The 17,500-nt window shown below is 38.1% G+C and overlaps 1 protein-coding gene across 5 annotated transcripts; it reads right to left on the reverse strand.

Annotated features, from left to right (window-relative positions):
• Positions 1-5,132: 5,132 nt before the first annotated feature.
• LOC105278792 (PDF receptor) lies at positions 5,133-16,642 on the reverse strand. 5 transcript variants are annotated; one of them, XM_011338148.3, is made up of 14 exons: positions 16,529-16,642; positions 15,850-15,945; positions 12,452-12,693; positions 11,870-11,977; positions 8,941-9,104; positions 8,766-8,869; positions 8,440-8,584; positions 7,905-8,007; positions 7,438-7,555; positions 7,170-7,248; positions 6,889-6,974; positions 6,208-6,388; positions 5,832-5,946; positions 5,133-5,563 (listed from the first exon to the last, which is right to left on the reverse strand). In XM_011338148.3, exons 3-14 carry the CDS (start codon positions 12,531-12,533, stop codon positions 5,463-5,465), a joined length of 1,386 nt encoding a protein of 461 aa, XP_011336450.1. In that variant the 5' UTR covers positions 12,534-12,693; positions 15,850-15,945; positions 16,529-16,642; the 3' UTR covers positions 5,133-5,462. The 5 variants fall into 5 exon arrangements, with proteins under 5 accessions (XP_011336450.1, XP_011336449.1, XP_011336445.1 ...); XM_011338147.3 differs by having other exon boundaries at positions 12,452-12,835; XM_011338143.3 differs by having other exon boundaries at positions 12,452-12,903.
• Positions 16,643-17,500: the final 858 nt, after the last annotated feature.

Here is a 17,500-nt window from a genome sequence, read left to right on the forward strand (position 1 = left end):
GAGTTATATCACTTCAATCATTAATTTACTTTATCGCCATGGACATGCATAATTGTCCATCCAACTACCGTCGAATAAGGCGGTATTGAAATTCGGCGCAGCAGTTGGGCCAAATACGGCGCCACACAGATTTCGCGTAAATACTTTCTTGAATTATATTAGTTAATATTAATTATTGCGGTGTTTAGTTTCATTCACTTAATCGAATATGCATTTGTTTCGCTATTAGAGGCACGACTGTTAGAGATGCGGCGCGATTAAATACACGCGATCAAAGAATAAGATAAAAAGAATTTCAATTATTTTATTCGTATTCATTAAAATATGCTGCAATCTAATCATGACTATAGGTTTTCGTTATCCCGTTGTATTGGTTGATTCGTTCTTATACTGCTGTATTAGAAGACCTCGCGATCACATCATAAATTTGAATAGAGAAACGAAAAACACATTGGTAAATTTAATAAAAGTAAAGTCGTTTTATAGTAAAAGCTCGTAATAAATATATCGCGCAAACAATCTTCGCAAATACATTGCGGAGCAGACTTCGCAAATACATTGCGGAACAATGTCCGCTATTGCGGAAATAAGCTTCGCTGTTGTTAGCGGAGCACTTCATCATGGGATTACGCCGCCAGTGAAGTGTAGTGAAGTGAATTTCTGAATTTTCAGACAATATTCGTTACATACAATATTCGATCAATAACTTTCATGACAATATCACGTCACGAGTGCAAAGTAAACTAAAGTTATTCGCGCGTTTTTAGAAATTTCAGGGAATAGTTTCTGCGAGTAAAACCGTTAATACATTAGCATTCTTAATATGAATTTTATTAAATTTAAATATTTAGTTAGGATATGTTGCGTTTAATCGGCGGACACACTTGCGAAAGATGTTACAATAATATGCGAAGCTTTGCGACCCGCGTTCACTTCCTGCGATTTTCCTTCTCGGCTTCGGGCTCGACCCACGGAGGACGGGGAGCGATCTTCAGAAAACCCTCGCGAATGGGCCCTTTCTCTCTCGGAACGTCTAACAGCCGTACGAGTCTCATGAGTCGCCGAATGTACTCGTGGGGTTTGTATGAACAATGCGGCTAATATTCGCGTAAACGCGAAGTTAGTAGACGCATGGTTTGTTCGCGGATCGAGAGGCTGGCAAACCCATTCGCGTTGACTTTAGGTTGATTTAACTCCGTCCTGCCCTGGTTCCTAAGTTTGCCCCCTGATCCGAGTCGGCTGGACCGTGAGTGGAGCATGTCGGGACCCGTGTATATCCATAGAGTTGTCGTTCATCTCGGCTTTCGGCTCGGCCCGTGGGGAATGGGTGACCATCTTCTTGAGACCCTCGCGAATGGGCCCCTTCTCTCTCGGAACGTCTAACAGCCGTACGAGTCTCATGAGTCGCCGAATGTACTCGTGGGGTTTGTATGAACAATGCGGCTAATATTCGCGTAAACGCGAAGTTAGTAGACGCATGGTTTGTGCGCGGATCGAGAGGCTGGCAAACCCATTCGCGTTGACTTTAGGTTGATTTAACTCCGTCCTGCCCTGGTTCCTAAGTTTGCCCCCTGATCCGGGTCGGCCGGACCGCGAGTGGAGCATGTCGGCACCTGTGTATATCCATAGAGTTGTTCATCTCGGCTTTCGGCTCGGCCCGTGGGGAATGGGTGACCATCTTCTTGAGACCCTCGCGAATGGGCCCCTTCTCTCTCGGAACGTCTAACAGCCGTACGAGTCTCATGAGTCGCCGAATGTACTCGTGGGGTTTGTATGAACAATGCGGCTAATATTCGCGTAAACGCGAAGTTAGTAGACGCATGGTTTGTGCGCGGATCGAGAGGCTGGCAAACCCATTCGCGTTGACTTTAGGTTGATTTAACTCCGTCCTGCCCTGGTTCCTAAGTTTGCCCCCTGATCCGAGTCGGCCGGACCGCGAGTGGAGCATGTCGGGACCCGTGTATATCCATAGAGTTATCGTTCATCTCGGCTTTCGGCTCGGCCCGTGGGGAATGGGTGACCATCTTCTTGAGACCCTCGCGAATGGGCCCCTTCTCTCTCGGAACGTCTAACAGCCGTACGAGTCTCATGAGTCGCCGAATGTACTCGTGGGGTTTGTATGAACAACGGCTAATATTCGCGTAAACGCGAAGTTAGTAGACGCATGGTTTGTTCGCGGATCGAGAGGCTGGCAAACCCATTCGCGTTGACTTTAGGTTGATTTAACTCCGTCCTGCCCTGGTTCCTAAGTTTGCCCCCTGATCCGGGTCGGCCGGACCGCGAGTGGAGCATGTCGGGACCCGTGTATATCCATAGAGTTGTCGTTCATCTCGGCTTTCGGCTCGGCCCGTGGGGAATGGGTGACCATCTTCTTGAGACCCTCGCGAATGGGCCCCTTCTCTCTCGGAACGTCTAACAGCCGTACGAGTCTCATGAGTCGCCGAATGTACTCGTGGGGTTTGTATGAACAATGCGGCTAATATTCGCGTAAACGCGAAGTTAGTAGACGCATGGTTTGTTCGCGGATCGAGAGGCTGGCAAACCCATTCGCGTTGACTTTAGGTTGATTTAACTCCGTCCTGCCCTGGTTCCTAAGTTTGCCCCCTGATCCGAGTCGGCCGGACCGCGAGTGGAGCATGTCGGGACCCGTGTATATCCATAGAGTTGTCGTTCATCTCGGCTTTCGGCTCGGCCCGTGGGGAATGGGTGACCATCTTCTTGAGACCCTCGCGAATGGGCCCCTTCTCTCTCGGAACGTCTAACAGCCGTACGAGTCTCATGAGTCGCCGAATGTACTCGTGGGGTTTGTATGAACAATGCGGCTAATATTCGCGTAAACGCGAAGTTAGTAGACGCATGGTTTGTGCGCGGATCGAGAGGCTGGGAATCCTATTTGCGTTGACCTCACGTTTCATGACAAGCTTGTTCTACCTCGTGCCTAATCTTGCCCTTGTCCGATACGGCCGGGCCCCGGCGATATGGTAAGTGCATCGCTGGTTAAATGAAATTATTTTGTTCTTTATCGCGAAAAGATTGAAATAATGCCACAAATGACTCGCAAAAACTAAGCGACGGCCATCGGATACAACGCGTCGCGAATAACTCGTTCTGCTGTCGCGCATTGTCAGCCCGGGCGAACGTTCCGTTTGCTGATCCGCGTGATCAGCTCGCGCGAATGTTCCATCTGCTGATCCGCATATCAGCCCGCGCGCGATCGTTCCATGGTGCTAAACCGCGTTTTAGCACTTCGCGAAAGCCGTCGCATCGGGAGTGCCGTATTTTCGCGAGTGCAATCGAGGACTGAGAGATAACTTTGATGACCGTATCGCGTCGCGAGCAAAGTAAACTAAAGACTGAAGGCTAAAGTGCAAAAGACTAGAGTGCAGACTAAAGACTAAAGATGAAAGGTGCACCACGAGGGAAGGAAGTGCAGGAGCTGAGGAGGTTCCCACAGTCACATTCATCGATGGATGGACTACGATAGGATGGTTGCGTGGGATTTCATCGCGCATTGGTGAGTGCTGAATTCTTTCGCTTGTAGAGTAGCAGTAATGCATGCTGTAGTTTGCAAATCGCACTGATTTTCAATAAAACATGTATTATAATTAAATATGTTTCACACTTTGTCATAAAGAAAATAATTCATAAATCATTTCATAAAGAAAATAATGTTAGTACAAAGAACTCCTTAAACTCGCCGGTATAATCATCAAATATTGCTGTTTATTACAACCGATCTGGCAATACAAGTAAATTTTTGTCAAAATTGACTTATCACTTACCACTTGATAAGGACCTAATTATGGTCGAAACGTAGTGGACCATTTACTTGTATTGCCAGATCGGTTGTAATAAACAGCAATATTTAAAATAATGTTAGGTCTAATAAAAATTTTTTTACAGTGATGTTTTTACAATTATATGCTCATTATATTTTTGGATTATTTATTTATATATATATTTATTTATTTTAAACATTTATATTTATTGTATGTGAAATAATATTTCTGTTATATGTATTGGCACTTTAAGAACATTGATAGTGGACAAATGACTGAAAAACGGTGCAAGAGAACTCTGTCTACGTACATTAACCAATATAATTTTACGAGAATATCATAAGGATTGCAGGAAAAGCGTTACTTTGTAAATTGTCAAATTAATTTACAGATTAATGTATAAGATAGAAACTTGTTAAATGCGTACTGTTAAATGCATGCGGAAAAACTCATTAGGTCTAGTTAGGTTTACGAAGCGATATCATTATTACTACATAATGCATAAATCAGAAGATATAGAATATCCATCTATCAATATATCAACATTTTGATTTCAAGTATTTCAAATATTTTATATGTATAGTGTAATAGAAAATGTAACTTTTATTACACATACATATATAATATATGTTTTGCACGCGTAATAGCCTTTACTTTCTGTTGCAGCTGTTTGAATGAATGATATTGTAAGTAAAGTAATGTAACTTTTATTACACATACATATATAATATATGTTTTGCACGCGTAATATCCTTTACTTTCTGTTGCAGCTATTTGAATGAATGATATTGTAAGTAAAGTAATTGTAATTACAATTATAATTAAAATGATCAGCTCGAGCAATCGTGAAAGGTAAATTTGTACTTCCTTGAGTATTTTCACTAATGACTCGTAAATCTTTGTATTTGGTAATATTAAAACAAATACATTTACAGTTTTGCACATTAGCGGAGTGATTATAAATATCCCTTTTCATTACTCACTCAATACAAATAATTTACACATAGAGTTTACACAAATTATAGGTAGGACGTACGTTTTAATGTGACCCGGGCACGCCAAGTATTATTTCAAATTACAAATCCTCAAACTGAATTGCTTCTAGGTACTTGGCTAGTTAACTATGGATTTCATCATATTTAGTTTTGCTTTTTTATGTACTTGGCGTATTTTTTTACCTTTGTAAGGTTTTTTAGAGGGTCTATTTAATTTAAGATATACAATATAATATATATCTTAAATTATTAATATATATATATATATATATATATATTGTATCTTAAATTATTAATATATATAGTTGTTAAATATATCTCCTAAAAATATTTTTTGCATAGATTTTAATATTATATATTTCATTAAAAGTTTTAAATAAGCTTATATAAACTATTGAAATTATTTAGAAAATGTATGAAGAATGTGATAGAGCGATGAAATACGAAATAATCAGATTTGTAAAAATTTTGTGTCTCTGGAAATGTGTCTCAAAGTAAATTTTCAAGAAAGGGAATTTACATAAAGTTAATGAATTTAAACATCCACTCGCTGTGCATGCTTGACACAATCATTTTAACGTAGTCAAGTGTGCAGAACTCTTTCGAAATTATGAAGAATACATCTTAGTTTCTCTCGACAACTCTATATTACGTAAGTTATATATTATCAAGTAAAATCGATCATTACTCATTCGTCATTAGGTCGATCCTGTGGCGGAGTGTTTCTACCGCGACAGCACAGCCTCACCAATCCGATAGATCTCGTCTTCTCCTCCTCTATCTCGATCACTGCACACACAAATGAATGTCATGAATCATTAATTCCGGTTTCTGTCATTGCGCAATGAATCAGATATTAATTCGAAAATTAATTTAATAAGAGGAAAGCTTTATTTTTATTGATATCCTTTACATATTTTAATAATAACGAAGCTCATTATCAATTAAACATACTGCGATTTCTTCGTAAGAGAAATACATAAACGCATTTTGCATTGCATAACTGTACTCGTCTGACAAGCATGCAATATTTCATCTTTCGTTTGTCTTTTCTTACCCGTAGGTATTCGATGAGGCTGGCAGTCGCTGAAGATACACTGTCGTCTGATTTGCAGATCGGTTCCCCTCAAAAAGAGATAAACTGCGATCGTTTTATCCAAGGCGACTCTTACCTGAGCGAAGACGTGAAAAGAAATAATTAACGTAAAATCATGGTGCAAAATATAATTAATATTCGATTACATTTTTATAAGATTTTATTACATCAATTTCTCACTCCATGATTTTTCTCTCTTAAACTTAATATTATAAATAGAGTCACCATTATCAAATTTAATCTCTTCTACTTTTAAAAATTAAGATACTCAGAGACAAAAGCTAAGATATGCAAAGGATCTAGAAAAAGAGATAAAATTTCAAAAAATCGATCTCACTTCGCCATTCAGGAAGCAGTAAAGGGTCGCGATGAAGAGGCCCTGGAATGATTGCAGAAAATGCGTAGAGTAGGACCACAGGGCAAAGTTTTTTACATTATCCAACGGGGCCTTGATCATGAAGAGTATGTTGGTGATGCCCAATAGTGGTAGAAGTACCACAGCCGCTCTCACGGCTTTCCTGAGGGTGGTAAAAGGACTTTTGACGCTTTTGACGGTTTCAGTGCCAACGCGACGTGCACACGTGCATTCTCGCTTCTATTGTTAGCTGGACTTTCACAAAAAGCGATGCAAACGAGGCACCGAGTCGCGCACGTAAATCCACCTTGCAGATAAGGGTCGACCATTAAATATTCAAAATGTGCGAAGCAGAAGGCTAAGCACAGCACGGTGGATATCCTTATGCTAGATCAGTTCACAATTTTCATGCTTTCCTATTTTGCGAATTTTCCAAAGTTTGCACTTTCCAGTTTTACTTTTCATCCGGACAGCTATTCAATTAATGCTCCTTTAATTATTTATAACATGCAAATAGTGGAAAATATAATTAAGCGTGTTTATCGTAAGTTACAAGATCGATTAAACGGAAACAACAATTTCGCGGAAATTCTAAGATTTGATAGAATGCTTTTCTTCTTATCTTTTGACTAAAGAAAAATGATTTGCTGCATGTGCACTCACAGAACTTGTTCGATCTCGCTTGTGTGGCTTTGCCGGAGTTTCACTACGAGCACTCTTATGATGTTCAGCAGAAACAAGAAGTTGAGCTGAGAATAAAATCGTGAGAAGAAAGACAATTAATTTTAAATATTACAAAATTCCATCACTTATCATGTGATTGGAAAATATAATTATATGAGATATTGATTTTACACAGAAGTAATTGTAACTGAGAGACTGCGTGTGATATGACATAGATCTTTTAAATTGTTATTAAATTTTTATTGCTGTAACATTCTCACCAATATTACTGCAAACCTGGGCCCTTCGAGGATCCAAAAATACGACGACAAGTTGTATCCTGACCAGCATCTGAGAAACCTAATATATTTCAACATGTGTAGTGTCTCCATTTATATTCTGTCGCATCATTATCGAATAACATATTAATATTATTATATATGCAATAATTATAGGAGAGTAATGAGTAGTAAGAGTATATAAAAATAAAAATTATAATAATGTGAAATTAATTAATAATATTTTTTCACAGTCAAGCAACTAATGTACTTTGATTTCGGATGATAATAAAATGCCATCACGATAACCCAAGCGAGAGTTATCAGTACTGGACATCCCCAACCAACGAGTCGATACATCCGGTAATAAGACGTCTCTTGGAAGATCACTGCAAGATCATCATCAAGAAGGTAGTTTAATAAAATGCGGCAGCGTAATAGTAATGAAACAGTAATTAAAATAAATCGAATTCAAGAAAATTCATGAAGTCACTGTTTATCATTCAGTTGACGATTTTTGCTTATTTTGTACATTTTGTTCATTGGCTTTTGCGTTTTGGAAGTATCGCCGACTTGAAAACAGCATGCTCAGTAATTAACATGCGTGGCCACAGGTCTCTCTTTCGTTTTTTTCTTTTTTCGCATCAGATGAAAGCTTGCTCGTGTCACGTTACTAACGAGATTAGAACGAGCTCGCGCACAAACAAAATCGTAAACGTGAAACCGCCACTTACGTACCGGTCACCATATTGTGCAGGAAGTGGCCCTCAATGAACATCCACATGAACATCGCTGTCTTCACGTATTCCAGCAGCGCGTAACTGGCCTCGCACAACACCGGCTGAAAAAAAGGAGCAAAATCAGATAAAACGCTTTTTCCGGAAGAAGAGTGGCGGAGAGGAAGAAAGAGAGGAGGCGGAGCTATCGTGTGAATATGGACCGTGCAAAATTTGTTCCTTCATGCGTGAAAAAGAGTACGCGCCGAGCACTCGACGGTAATGCGCTTTAAGGAGCAACCCCTAGGAAATCTCAGCGGGATCTTTGGCTCGCCCCGAGCTAAACCGGGAAAAACGTCCTCGCTCTCGTAATTTTACCGGAAAATGAGACGGTAAAAATGAAGACGCGCTACGTACAAAAATTTGTCCAATAATGATGGATCCCTGCGGCGAAAATCAAAACGATGATTGCATTGCGATCTTTCTTCCTCTTTTTTTTCTTTTTTTTGCGGTTTTTTTGCGTAACGCAACAGTGATCGGGTTTCGTTGGGTCTTACGGTGTTTCCTATTCCACGTTGCGGGCTGTGCGGTTTCGTCCGGAAGATCGCGAGGTCTATGTACAATGTCAACCTGATTAGCACCTGCACGACCATAGCGACGAACAGGTTCTTGTGGATTCTGGTCCTCGTATTCCGCAACGACCTGCAAAATCCGACGGATACAAATGCCGTTTAGGTTTCGAAGCTCGTTGCAAGCAGAAGTCTGCTGATAAGATTTTTAACGTTAAAATTCGAATTAGTGACGTTGAAGCTTTCATTTATTATAATACGAATCAAGCCTTCTACCGGACAAAACCCGTAAAATTGATCTTTAAAATGTTCACCTGAAACGACAGAAAATCACCAGGGAAGCAAGCAGAGCCACTAGGGAGATGCTGAGGCCGACAAATTCCAGGGTACGGGTTTTCTCGGCTATCTCCATCTTCATCTGGAGAGAAGATAGAAAGAAAAAGATGAAAACAATTCGTTTGTACATTGCATTGTGCTGATGATGCTTACCTCGCCATCCCGATTGTTGTTGTAGACTATGTAGTGAAGCCATAGCATCTCTGGCGTCAAGCAAGTGCTGTAGTTTGCCCAACCAATGGGTGAATCTTCATTCGTGCTTGTACCATTCTGTGTTTCCCAGCGTCCATTGTAACCGCATTTCTTCTCTACGGATTCTGCGAAAAAAGCGATATTTTTACACATATATTGTAATATAATAAATTGACGTCCGGCGTTAAAATCAGTAAAAATATTAGGTAATTATGTACTTTAACGGACCCAGCCCCGATGACCTTGACCTTGACATATGTTGTCAAGGTCACCCTCCTGAGTGACCTTGAAGAAGCTTTAGCCGTCGCTCGTTGTTTGTTAAAAAGTTATAAACAAAGAAAGTTTAATGATTTCGCACGAATTTTTAGCTGTCCACGTGAAACAAGAACATGATACTGACATCTATTCTTTTGTTAATAACTTTTTAACAAACAACGATCGACGACTAAAACCTAGTGCGGGTTATTCGGGAAGGTAACCTTTGTAATATATGTCAGTATCATGTTCTTGCTTCACGTGGACAGCTAAAAATTCGTGCGAAATCATTAAATTTTCTTTGTTTATAACTTTTTAACAAACAACGAGCGACGGCTAAAACTTCTTCAAGGTCACTCAGGAGGGTGACCTTGACAACATATGTCAAGGTCAAGGTCATCGGAGTTGGGTCCGTTAAAGTACATAATTACCAAATATTATATCTCTGATCGCATCTTTTCAACAAGATGTCATTTTATATCCAGGTACTTCTTTTTCATTGTATTTTGTGTTATAATTATATAACAGAAGCTTACGATCAAAGAACAAGTTATGTATTACATAATTATCGTAAGTATCAGACTGTGTTTGTATTGTCTCGCTTTGATTTATTCGCGATAGAATGATCTCGCATTTCTAGTATTCTTCTCGTTACTTCTCTTCATGTGAAAAGCATGAGAAGCATTCCGACCTTCCGACTATATTAAAGGATCAATAATGAAATAAGATTATACGAACTCGCAACATCGACATTATTATATCCGTCTACGCGGAACGCGCCTCTAATGAGAGCCTATTTTCAATAAGTGTCATGTGCAGTTCGTTTTAATTTTAAATAAAATACAACGCAGCAAAAGGGAATTATTATACCCAAATTCCATCTTCTTTCATGTACGCAACATTTTTGCGAATAAAATATAATTAAAGCCATCGAATGCCTTTATGCTCCTAATTTTAATCCAAATGAATTTTATTTCAAAGTATACGCGACATTTGTCTATCGAATTAAAAATTATGGTATGAAATGTGTTCATATTTTATATCATTTTCGTGTTAAATCTTCTTTTTTATATTAGGGAACGTTTTATCACGGATGATGAATTGCCTCCGATGAAGTCTGCGGGACCAAAGAGAGGAATCTTGCGTAGGCTGTCGTCCCTAAAGCTCGGAAGATTGAAGAGCGAGCCACAACCACGTTTCTCATACTTAGTCCATGCTATTCAAGTACGTTGCATGTGAATGCGCTAGACGACGTAACGGAACGGTGCTATACAGAGCATTCGATCGCTTTCAAAGATTCCTGATGGCTGCGCAATATCCTAAGCGTTTCGCTAAGTCGGAGACACATATGTACACTCATATATATATATATATATATATATATATATACAGGGTGTCCCGGGTTTTAACCGACAAACTGCGGGAGCATATTCTACTAGTGGAAATAAGAAAAAATTCTTATATCGAGTTTGCTTAGAAATGCTTTATTACAAAGTTATAAACCAATATTGAAAAGAAATATGAGATAAGTAACAACGGATTTTTTCACAAAAATAAAAATTATCTACGCAATGATTTAGTGACGCATTTCAAAACGTTGTCCTTGCACGTCGATACAAGCTAGACATCGACGTAGTACAGAATTTGTTACAGTACGACATTCCTGAAAATTTTGTTGCATCTCAGTAACTGAATTAGTAATTCGTTGCTTTAAATCTATCTGGTACTCTCCTGTTAGGAAATCTACGTTGACACTCTCGTACGGCAGCTCGTGCATTTCCGTCACAGAATCCGTACACGAAATGAATATCAGTGTATTCCTCATTTGAAAACACTTTTGGCATTCTGATAGTAATTGCTAGTGAACATGAATACACATAACATAAACATCTTCGACCTTCCAAATTCTACACTATGTTCCGTTGTTACTTATCTCATATTTCTTTTCAATATTGGTTTATAACTTTGTAATAAAGCATTTCTAAGCAAACTCGATATAAGAATTTTTTCTTATTTCCACTAGTAGAATATGCTCCCGCAGTTTGTCGGTTAAAACCCGGGACACCCTGTATATGTAAAATCGAAAGATGATTGATTAGAAGATTGAAAAAATCGTTATTCGATTATATATGACTTTAAATTCAATTATTCTTCCAGAATAAGTTGTTAACAAGTTCAGAATAAGTTGAAGAAATTATAAGAACTAATTTCTATTTAATAAGTATTTTAATAAATTTGAGGAATAGAGCAGAACCACACACATATACGTATTCTTAAAGTTTTATGAATAATATATAAATTACGAGATTTTATTTATTTAATTTATTTTTTATCCTACTTTATCCATTCCCCATTCCTACAAAGTTACATCTAACTTTGTCTTTTAAATCACGTGAAAATTTACGAAGATTTTCCAGCAATATTTGATCATTTGCATGCCAATGCTTGGACAGTAGGGTAATAGAAATAGCTAGTAACACAAGGGATGTCGCGGTGAATGTGTATAGATGCAATCATCGACCATTGTCGTGAGAGGACTAGCAACTTTAGCAGCATTCAATAAATTCAAGTTAGCCATTATTATAGGAGAATCGAAATTCAACAGCTACTAAACGAGCGTGCAGTGAGCACTTACTAGTTGTATCGAATCCATCCACAAACGGGCACCGCTGTTTCGTTGTGGTGGAGGCCTTCGTCGGTGGCCAACACAGCAACGAGTCCCATACCGGATTGCACCAGAGCTCTGTAAAATAGAGCACGAGTAGCGAAATGTTCTCGTAACGGAGACGCAGCGCAGATAGCGCAGATGCAGCTGATATTAGGTTTCATACACGGATTAGGGGCATCGCTTCACTTCAGAAAATATTCCTTGTCGGCAACTGACTCGAGCAAAATTAGTTTTTTTTTTATGGAACTACTGGCAGATATTCTCTATATCAAAATTACTTCAAATTTCGAACGGATAAATAATAGAATAATTTTGTTATATCGTGTGAAATTATTTTACACACAGATGAATCTCGCAAGTAAAAGCGCAACGTCCGTTTTATTTCACTTACATATTTATGTTCCACTTGAAACGTAAATATAAAAAGTAAATAATAATATATCGATTTATCGATTTTGCTTTTAAAGCATCCATAAAGCATGAGGAATACTTTCAGAAGGGATGAAAACAATCACAAGGGATGAAATCGTGTGCTCGTGAAAATCGTACCTTGGTACGGCGCCGCGAAATAATTGTACTGAGTATTGCAAAATTCTTGGGTATTGTTGCCGTTGGCACTCAGATCATCCATTTTTCTCTTTAATAGTCCATTTCCGTTCAATGTATCCAGTATCTACATTTTCATTGCAGTGTTCGCCATATAAACGACGGAAGCAGGTCGCGTTCCGTAAATAAGCTCTCTCATCTCTCGCTTGTCTTCCCTCATCACTTTACTTCACCCTCATACCGTGCTACCCGAAAAACGAAAAACGCTTGAGAGTAAATTCCTCTCTTCGTACTTGCTTCTTTGTTAACCGTTTTAGTTTTTTTTCCTTTCTGATGCTTAGAAGTGCGACGCTGCTTCATATAAGCTGCTTCGCTAATGTGAAATCTCTGTGTTAAAACAATGTTAACATTGATATGCTGTTACACTGTCAATGCACACTTTTCCGTTGATGTTTCTGTTGAGAAAACGGAGAACCAAATGAATTTATCATCTGTCAGAAAAAATTAATTAATTATTATTCATGTGATTCATTGCTACGACTGTTTATGTCATTTGCTCATTCAACGTATGATAATTAAGCTAACGTAATGTATCGTTTCGTATTGGATTATACGTTTGTGATTCTCGTGTTGACGTAACGTTGGCTCACGTTTTATAAAAAACAATGTCATAATTAATTGGCGTTTCAAAGTTCCTTTGAAGCAGACCAATCATGAGCGCGGATCGATGCTCGTATTTTGCTCGAAAGAATTTTAACGAACGCGTAAGTGCGATGAAATCAAATCGCGGCTGACAGAATTCGGATTTACAATTCAAAATCTTGAGAAACTTTTTATAGAGTGTTAAGAAATTGACTAGTAGCACGGAGTAACAGGTAAACGAAGAGGGAAGGAGCAATATTGCACATTGTGCTACTCTGCAAGCTGCATGAATCGCTAATTGAATCCGAGATTGCAAATACAACGCGGACGATTATTGCTCGACATTAATTTATTCCGACTTGTATAATTTGAGAGCTGTTGACAAAAGTAAATCTGCAGTTATCCGAAGCTTGCTGTGTAATTTTGATAAATTTGATACGTTGCTGCGGCCGTCGATCGCACCGACGCACAGTGGGCTAGAATCGAAAAAAGCTGGCCAAAAGTCGAATTTTTTCAACTCTTGGAGATCTGTGCATTTCGACCTTTTTTGATTCATGGATATCAGTATTTTCAAAAATGTGAATGGAGTTTCGTAGGAAAAATTTCCTTCTCATTAATTAACAATTAATAGGAGGCAACGCGTTAATGTTCCGAAAAACGAATTATGAATGAGTATAGGCTATAGCTTACATTCTTGTATGCGGATGCAAGTAATTTTGCTTTTTACTCTATAAATAGAATTGAAACTCTTTTCCCAAACAGTTATAACCATTAAAAATGTTTGTTCATCAATTTGTGTTAATCTAAGTTTTTGGTTTCTTAAAATATAAGAAAGAAGTAAAGTTCAATATCATTTTTTTTAAATAGCTGTAAAAGGTTGTTTGGGATTCTTGTTTTATCATCTTGTGTAGGATTCAAACTAAGTATTTCCGTTTGAATTGTGCACACCAGCGCACACCTTTGCGTTATATACAGGATGTTTCATTTTAATTTTCATATCGTAATAACTCGAAAATTTGGCGTTTTGGTAAAAACTGTTTGAAATGAAAGTTGTAGGTTTTTAAGTGAAGCATTACATAGCAATACCAGTATGACCTTGATAGTGTTGTCAAGATCATGTACAGATCACCGTGAAATTTTTAAATGCCGCGAAACGTACGACGCGGCGCGGTAGCGACTGTAACTTTCAAGCTTCATAACTTCGAAGTATTTAACGGATAAATACTTTGTTATAGTGTTCTGAAAAGCTCTTGAGATAAGCTACAAAAATATCTAATGAAAACTGGAGGTTCCCATTAAAAAAATCCATGGTAACCTTTGCGTGACCTTGGCAACGCTATTCAAGGTCATACTAGTATTATTATCTAATACCTGATTTAAAACCCTATAACTTTTATTTGAAACATTTTTTTCTAAAACGTCATGTTTTCGAGTTATTACTTTTGGCCAGCTTTTTTCGAGTTTAGCCCACTGTGCGACGCGACGTCACGTCCGCATGGATAAATACAAACCGTTGCATGATTATTTATTCGGTTTCTTGGAAAAGCGCTCGATGTAATGAGAATGCGTGTTTGTTCGCATAAATGAATTAAATTATACCGGTAGACTCGATAATTCGCGTTGTGATAACAAGAGCTCGCGGTTGATTCACATCTCGGGCAGGTTTAATCGACACGTTCATTATGCAAAGCCGTCCCTGTAATATTGTTGGTTTCCGGTGCGTTATTCCGATGTGACATGCACAGAATACCTCTGGGACCTTTAAAAACAAATGCAACCCCGTCCACTAGTGCTCTCGGACACGATGATTAAGCTCCGATGCCAAACGCGATCTACAATTAAACTCAACTCTGATGAAATCATCAGGGATGAAATTGCTTCCGGAAATGGTTCGAATAATTTACGTCGGTTCGAATTCACGCTCAGGCACACAAGAGGAAGAAGACGAACCGCTTCCGAAATATAGTATTATTCAGTTATGTTAATACGATTGAAAAGATTCTGAAAAAGCATCTGTGTGAAACGTGCTCGGAATGTTTCACGGTTTTACGATGCTCCTTTCGGTGTTCTCTAGGCAATGTGAATGCACTCGAATAATCAAGTGTTGCGATAAAATAGTGCGAACTCTATAAATGTGCTCTTTTAATGCTTTTCAGATTTATCCGAAAATTGTTAAAAGGAAATAAAAATGTTCCATAAAAATTCAATAAGAACGCATTCAAAAGAAATTTATAACGCAATATGAATGTAATACCGTCACAAATTTAACGTATGCCGCAATGTAAATTAATTTTAAGGTGCATATTGAATATCAAAGTTTTCTAGCAATAATATATGTGAAATATAAAAGGAGATATTAAAATTGCAAAATGCAAGGGAGGGTATTACGTTGATTGCCACCGATAAATGTAATATTAAATTCTAAATTTCATCGGAACTCAATTCCCGACTTCGAATTCGAATCGAGGTAAATTATATTATCGTTTCACACAAATCCTGACTTAAAATTTCTGATGAACTAAATAGAACTGGATGTGTCTTCTTACGAGTACGTTATGGTACGAACTGGAATCAGATAATGAGCAGAGTCAGTTGGCATAGATTGAACTAGAGATGTGTGCTTTTACGATTCGCACCCATTGTTCAAAGATTACTATTATACTTATATCCGCGGTATGAATGGCAAGAGCCGATTGAAATCCCTTGGACTATTCTGCGAGAGTCTCATTAAGTGATAAAAGGGTAGTCGAAGTCCTTACCCTTTTGTTCTTGTTCCCAATTTCGATTTTCGACCCGAGTTTATTGCCCTTCCTCCCTTGCGATCCTCGCCACCCCGCAATCTTCTAACGGATTCACTGTGAAATAATATCATCGCGTACAGTCAAGATTTTTCGAGCAATCAACGTGATTGTTAATTAGCACACTGTTGCGCTCCGATTGTTGGTGAACAAATGCATGCGTGAATATAACTATCGTTTCACGGCCTTGACCGTGATACCTCGTGCAATCTTCCACGAATCGTGTGTCAAACGAGTCGCGGAAGATCACGGTAACAAGCAACGTGGATGGAAAATTGCAGCTGGTAAATATCTCTCGAGGGATTCGCAGAGTTTAACTGTCAGCCTTTTTAACGGAACGGTAAATATCTCGAAGGATTTAAGATTAGAAGTATGTGTCTACGCGTATATATGTGTGGTCACACATAGAAATGCTAAAGGTACAAAAAGATACAATCTCAAGTGTTAATATGATCAATAATGAGAGCGCAGATGCACATTTAATTATATTTGACCACATTAATTAAATTTTCAGAAGAAATTATTATTGTAGAAATTGAAATGTGCAAATCGCTTAAAACAACAACAATATCTTATTTATCTTTAAATTAGCAGGCAGAAATGAAAATATGACAAACTGCGTTAATGATAAATTATTTACGAATATCACGAATCGTCCTCTTGACACATGAACGTCTCAGAGCACGCGCGCCAACTGTTTCGCACTTGTGAATCGCGTTTTCGATTAAGCAGACTGTAGCGCAACCTCCACCGTTATTGGTCCAGCCACCCCCACCAATTGCGCATTACTACCCCTATCGTCGCTTCTTTCGTTCGTTCGAGACTTTTGCAACAGATAGACAAGTTCTCCCACAGTCTTATCTCTTCGAGATAATTCCTTCCTTCAAGAAGATTAACGTCATATTTAACAAACTCACACTATACATCGAATGCGAATGGTAGCAATTGGGAAAACTTTCTTATCGGAAAGTTTGCACTGAGAAATTTTCTCTAATCTCTTCCTAAATTCTTATCTCTGATGTTCTAGTTTATGAAATTATACTAATTGTATAATGTCACTTAAAAGCTCTCTTTCATATCAATGCACATTTATTTATTATATTATAAATAAACGGAATAATTTGTATGTGTTGATTATTTCGAACGAAATAATGTTACGTAAAATTAAAATTAAAGTTTTGACATTTTAGTTAGTTATAAAGAAGTGTGATAATATATAAAACTGATATCATCTGACAAAGAGGAATTTCTATTGTTCGCGATTTGGAATACGAGTTATTTGCCACGAGTATTGACATCACTATAGTTGCATTCTTGGAACACGAGAATAAATTGACTTCAGGATTTCCGCCGATCAAAATGCAAGAAATGCAGCTCGCTTTCACATCAGCGTAATCGAGCTACGTATAGCTCATGCATTTATAACTCGTATCCAGTAAACATCAGTAAGGATCAATCTCTCTCGGAAAGGCTACTAATAATATATCTTTGCAATATATCTTTGGAAAAATATATATTTCATTCCTATAAAATATATAAATGTGAGTAATTTTTTAAAATAACAATTTCCAGGATAGAAATAGTGTGTGTGAGAGAAATTGAGCCTGATTTT

The sequence above is a fragment of the Ooceraea biroi genome, chromosome 11, assembly GCF_003672135.1.
Source record: "Ooceraea biroi isolate clonal line C1 chromosome 11, Obir_v5.4, whole genome shotgun sequence".
In the NCBI taxonomy this organism is placed as follows: Eukaryota; Metazoa; Arthropoda; class Insecta; order Hymenoptera; family Formicidae; genus Ooceraea; species Ooceraea biroi.

What these genes read in the sequence shown, in the direction of transcription:
- LOC105278792 (XM_011338146.3), bottom strand. Translation starts at nt 12,533, where the DNA reads ATGGATGATCTGAGTGCCAACGGCAACAATACCCAAGAATTTTGCAAT. An exon ending in ACAACAATCGGGATGGCGAG is followed by an intron (nt 8,870 to 8,940) that starts GTAAGCATCATC and finishes TCTTCTCTCCAG; the next exon opens with ATGAAGATGGAGATAGCCGA. An exon ending in AACGTGGAATAGGAAACACC is followed by an intron (nt 8,008 to 8,439) that starts GTAAGACCCAAC and finishes CCTTTTTTTCAG; the next exon opens with CCGGTGTTGTGCGAGGCCAG.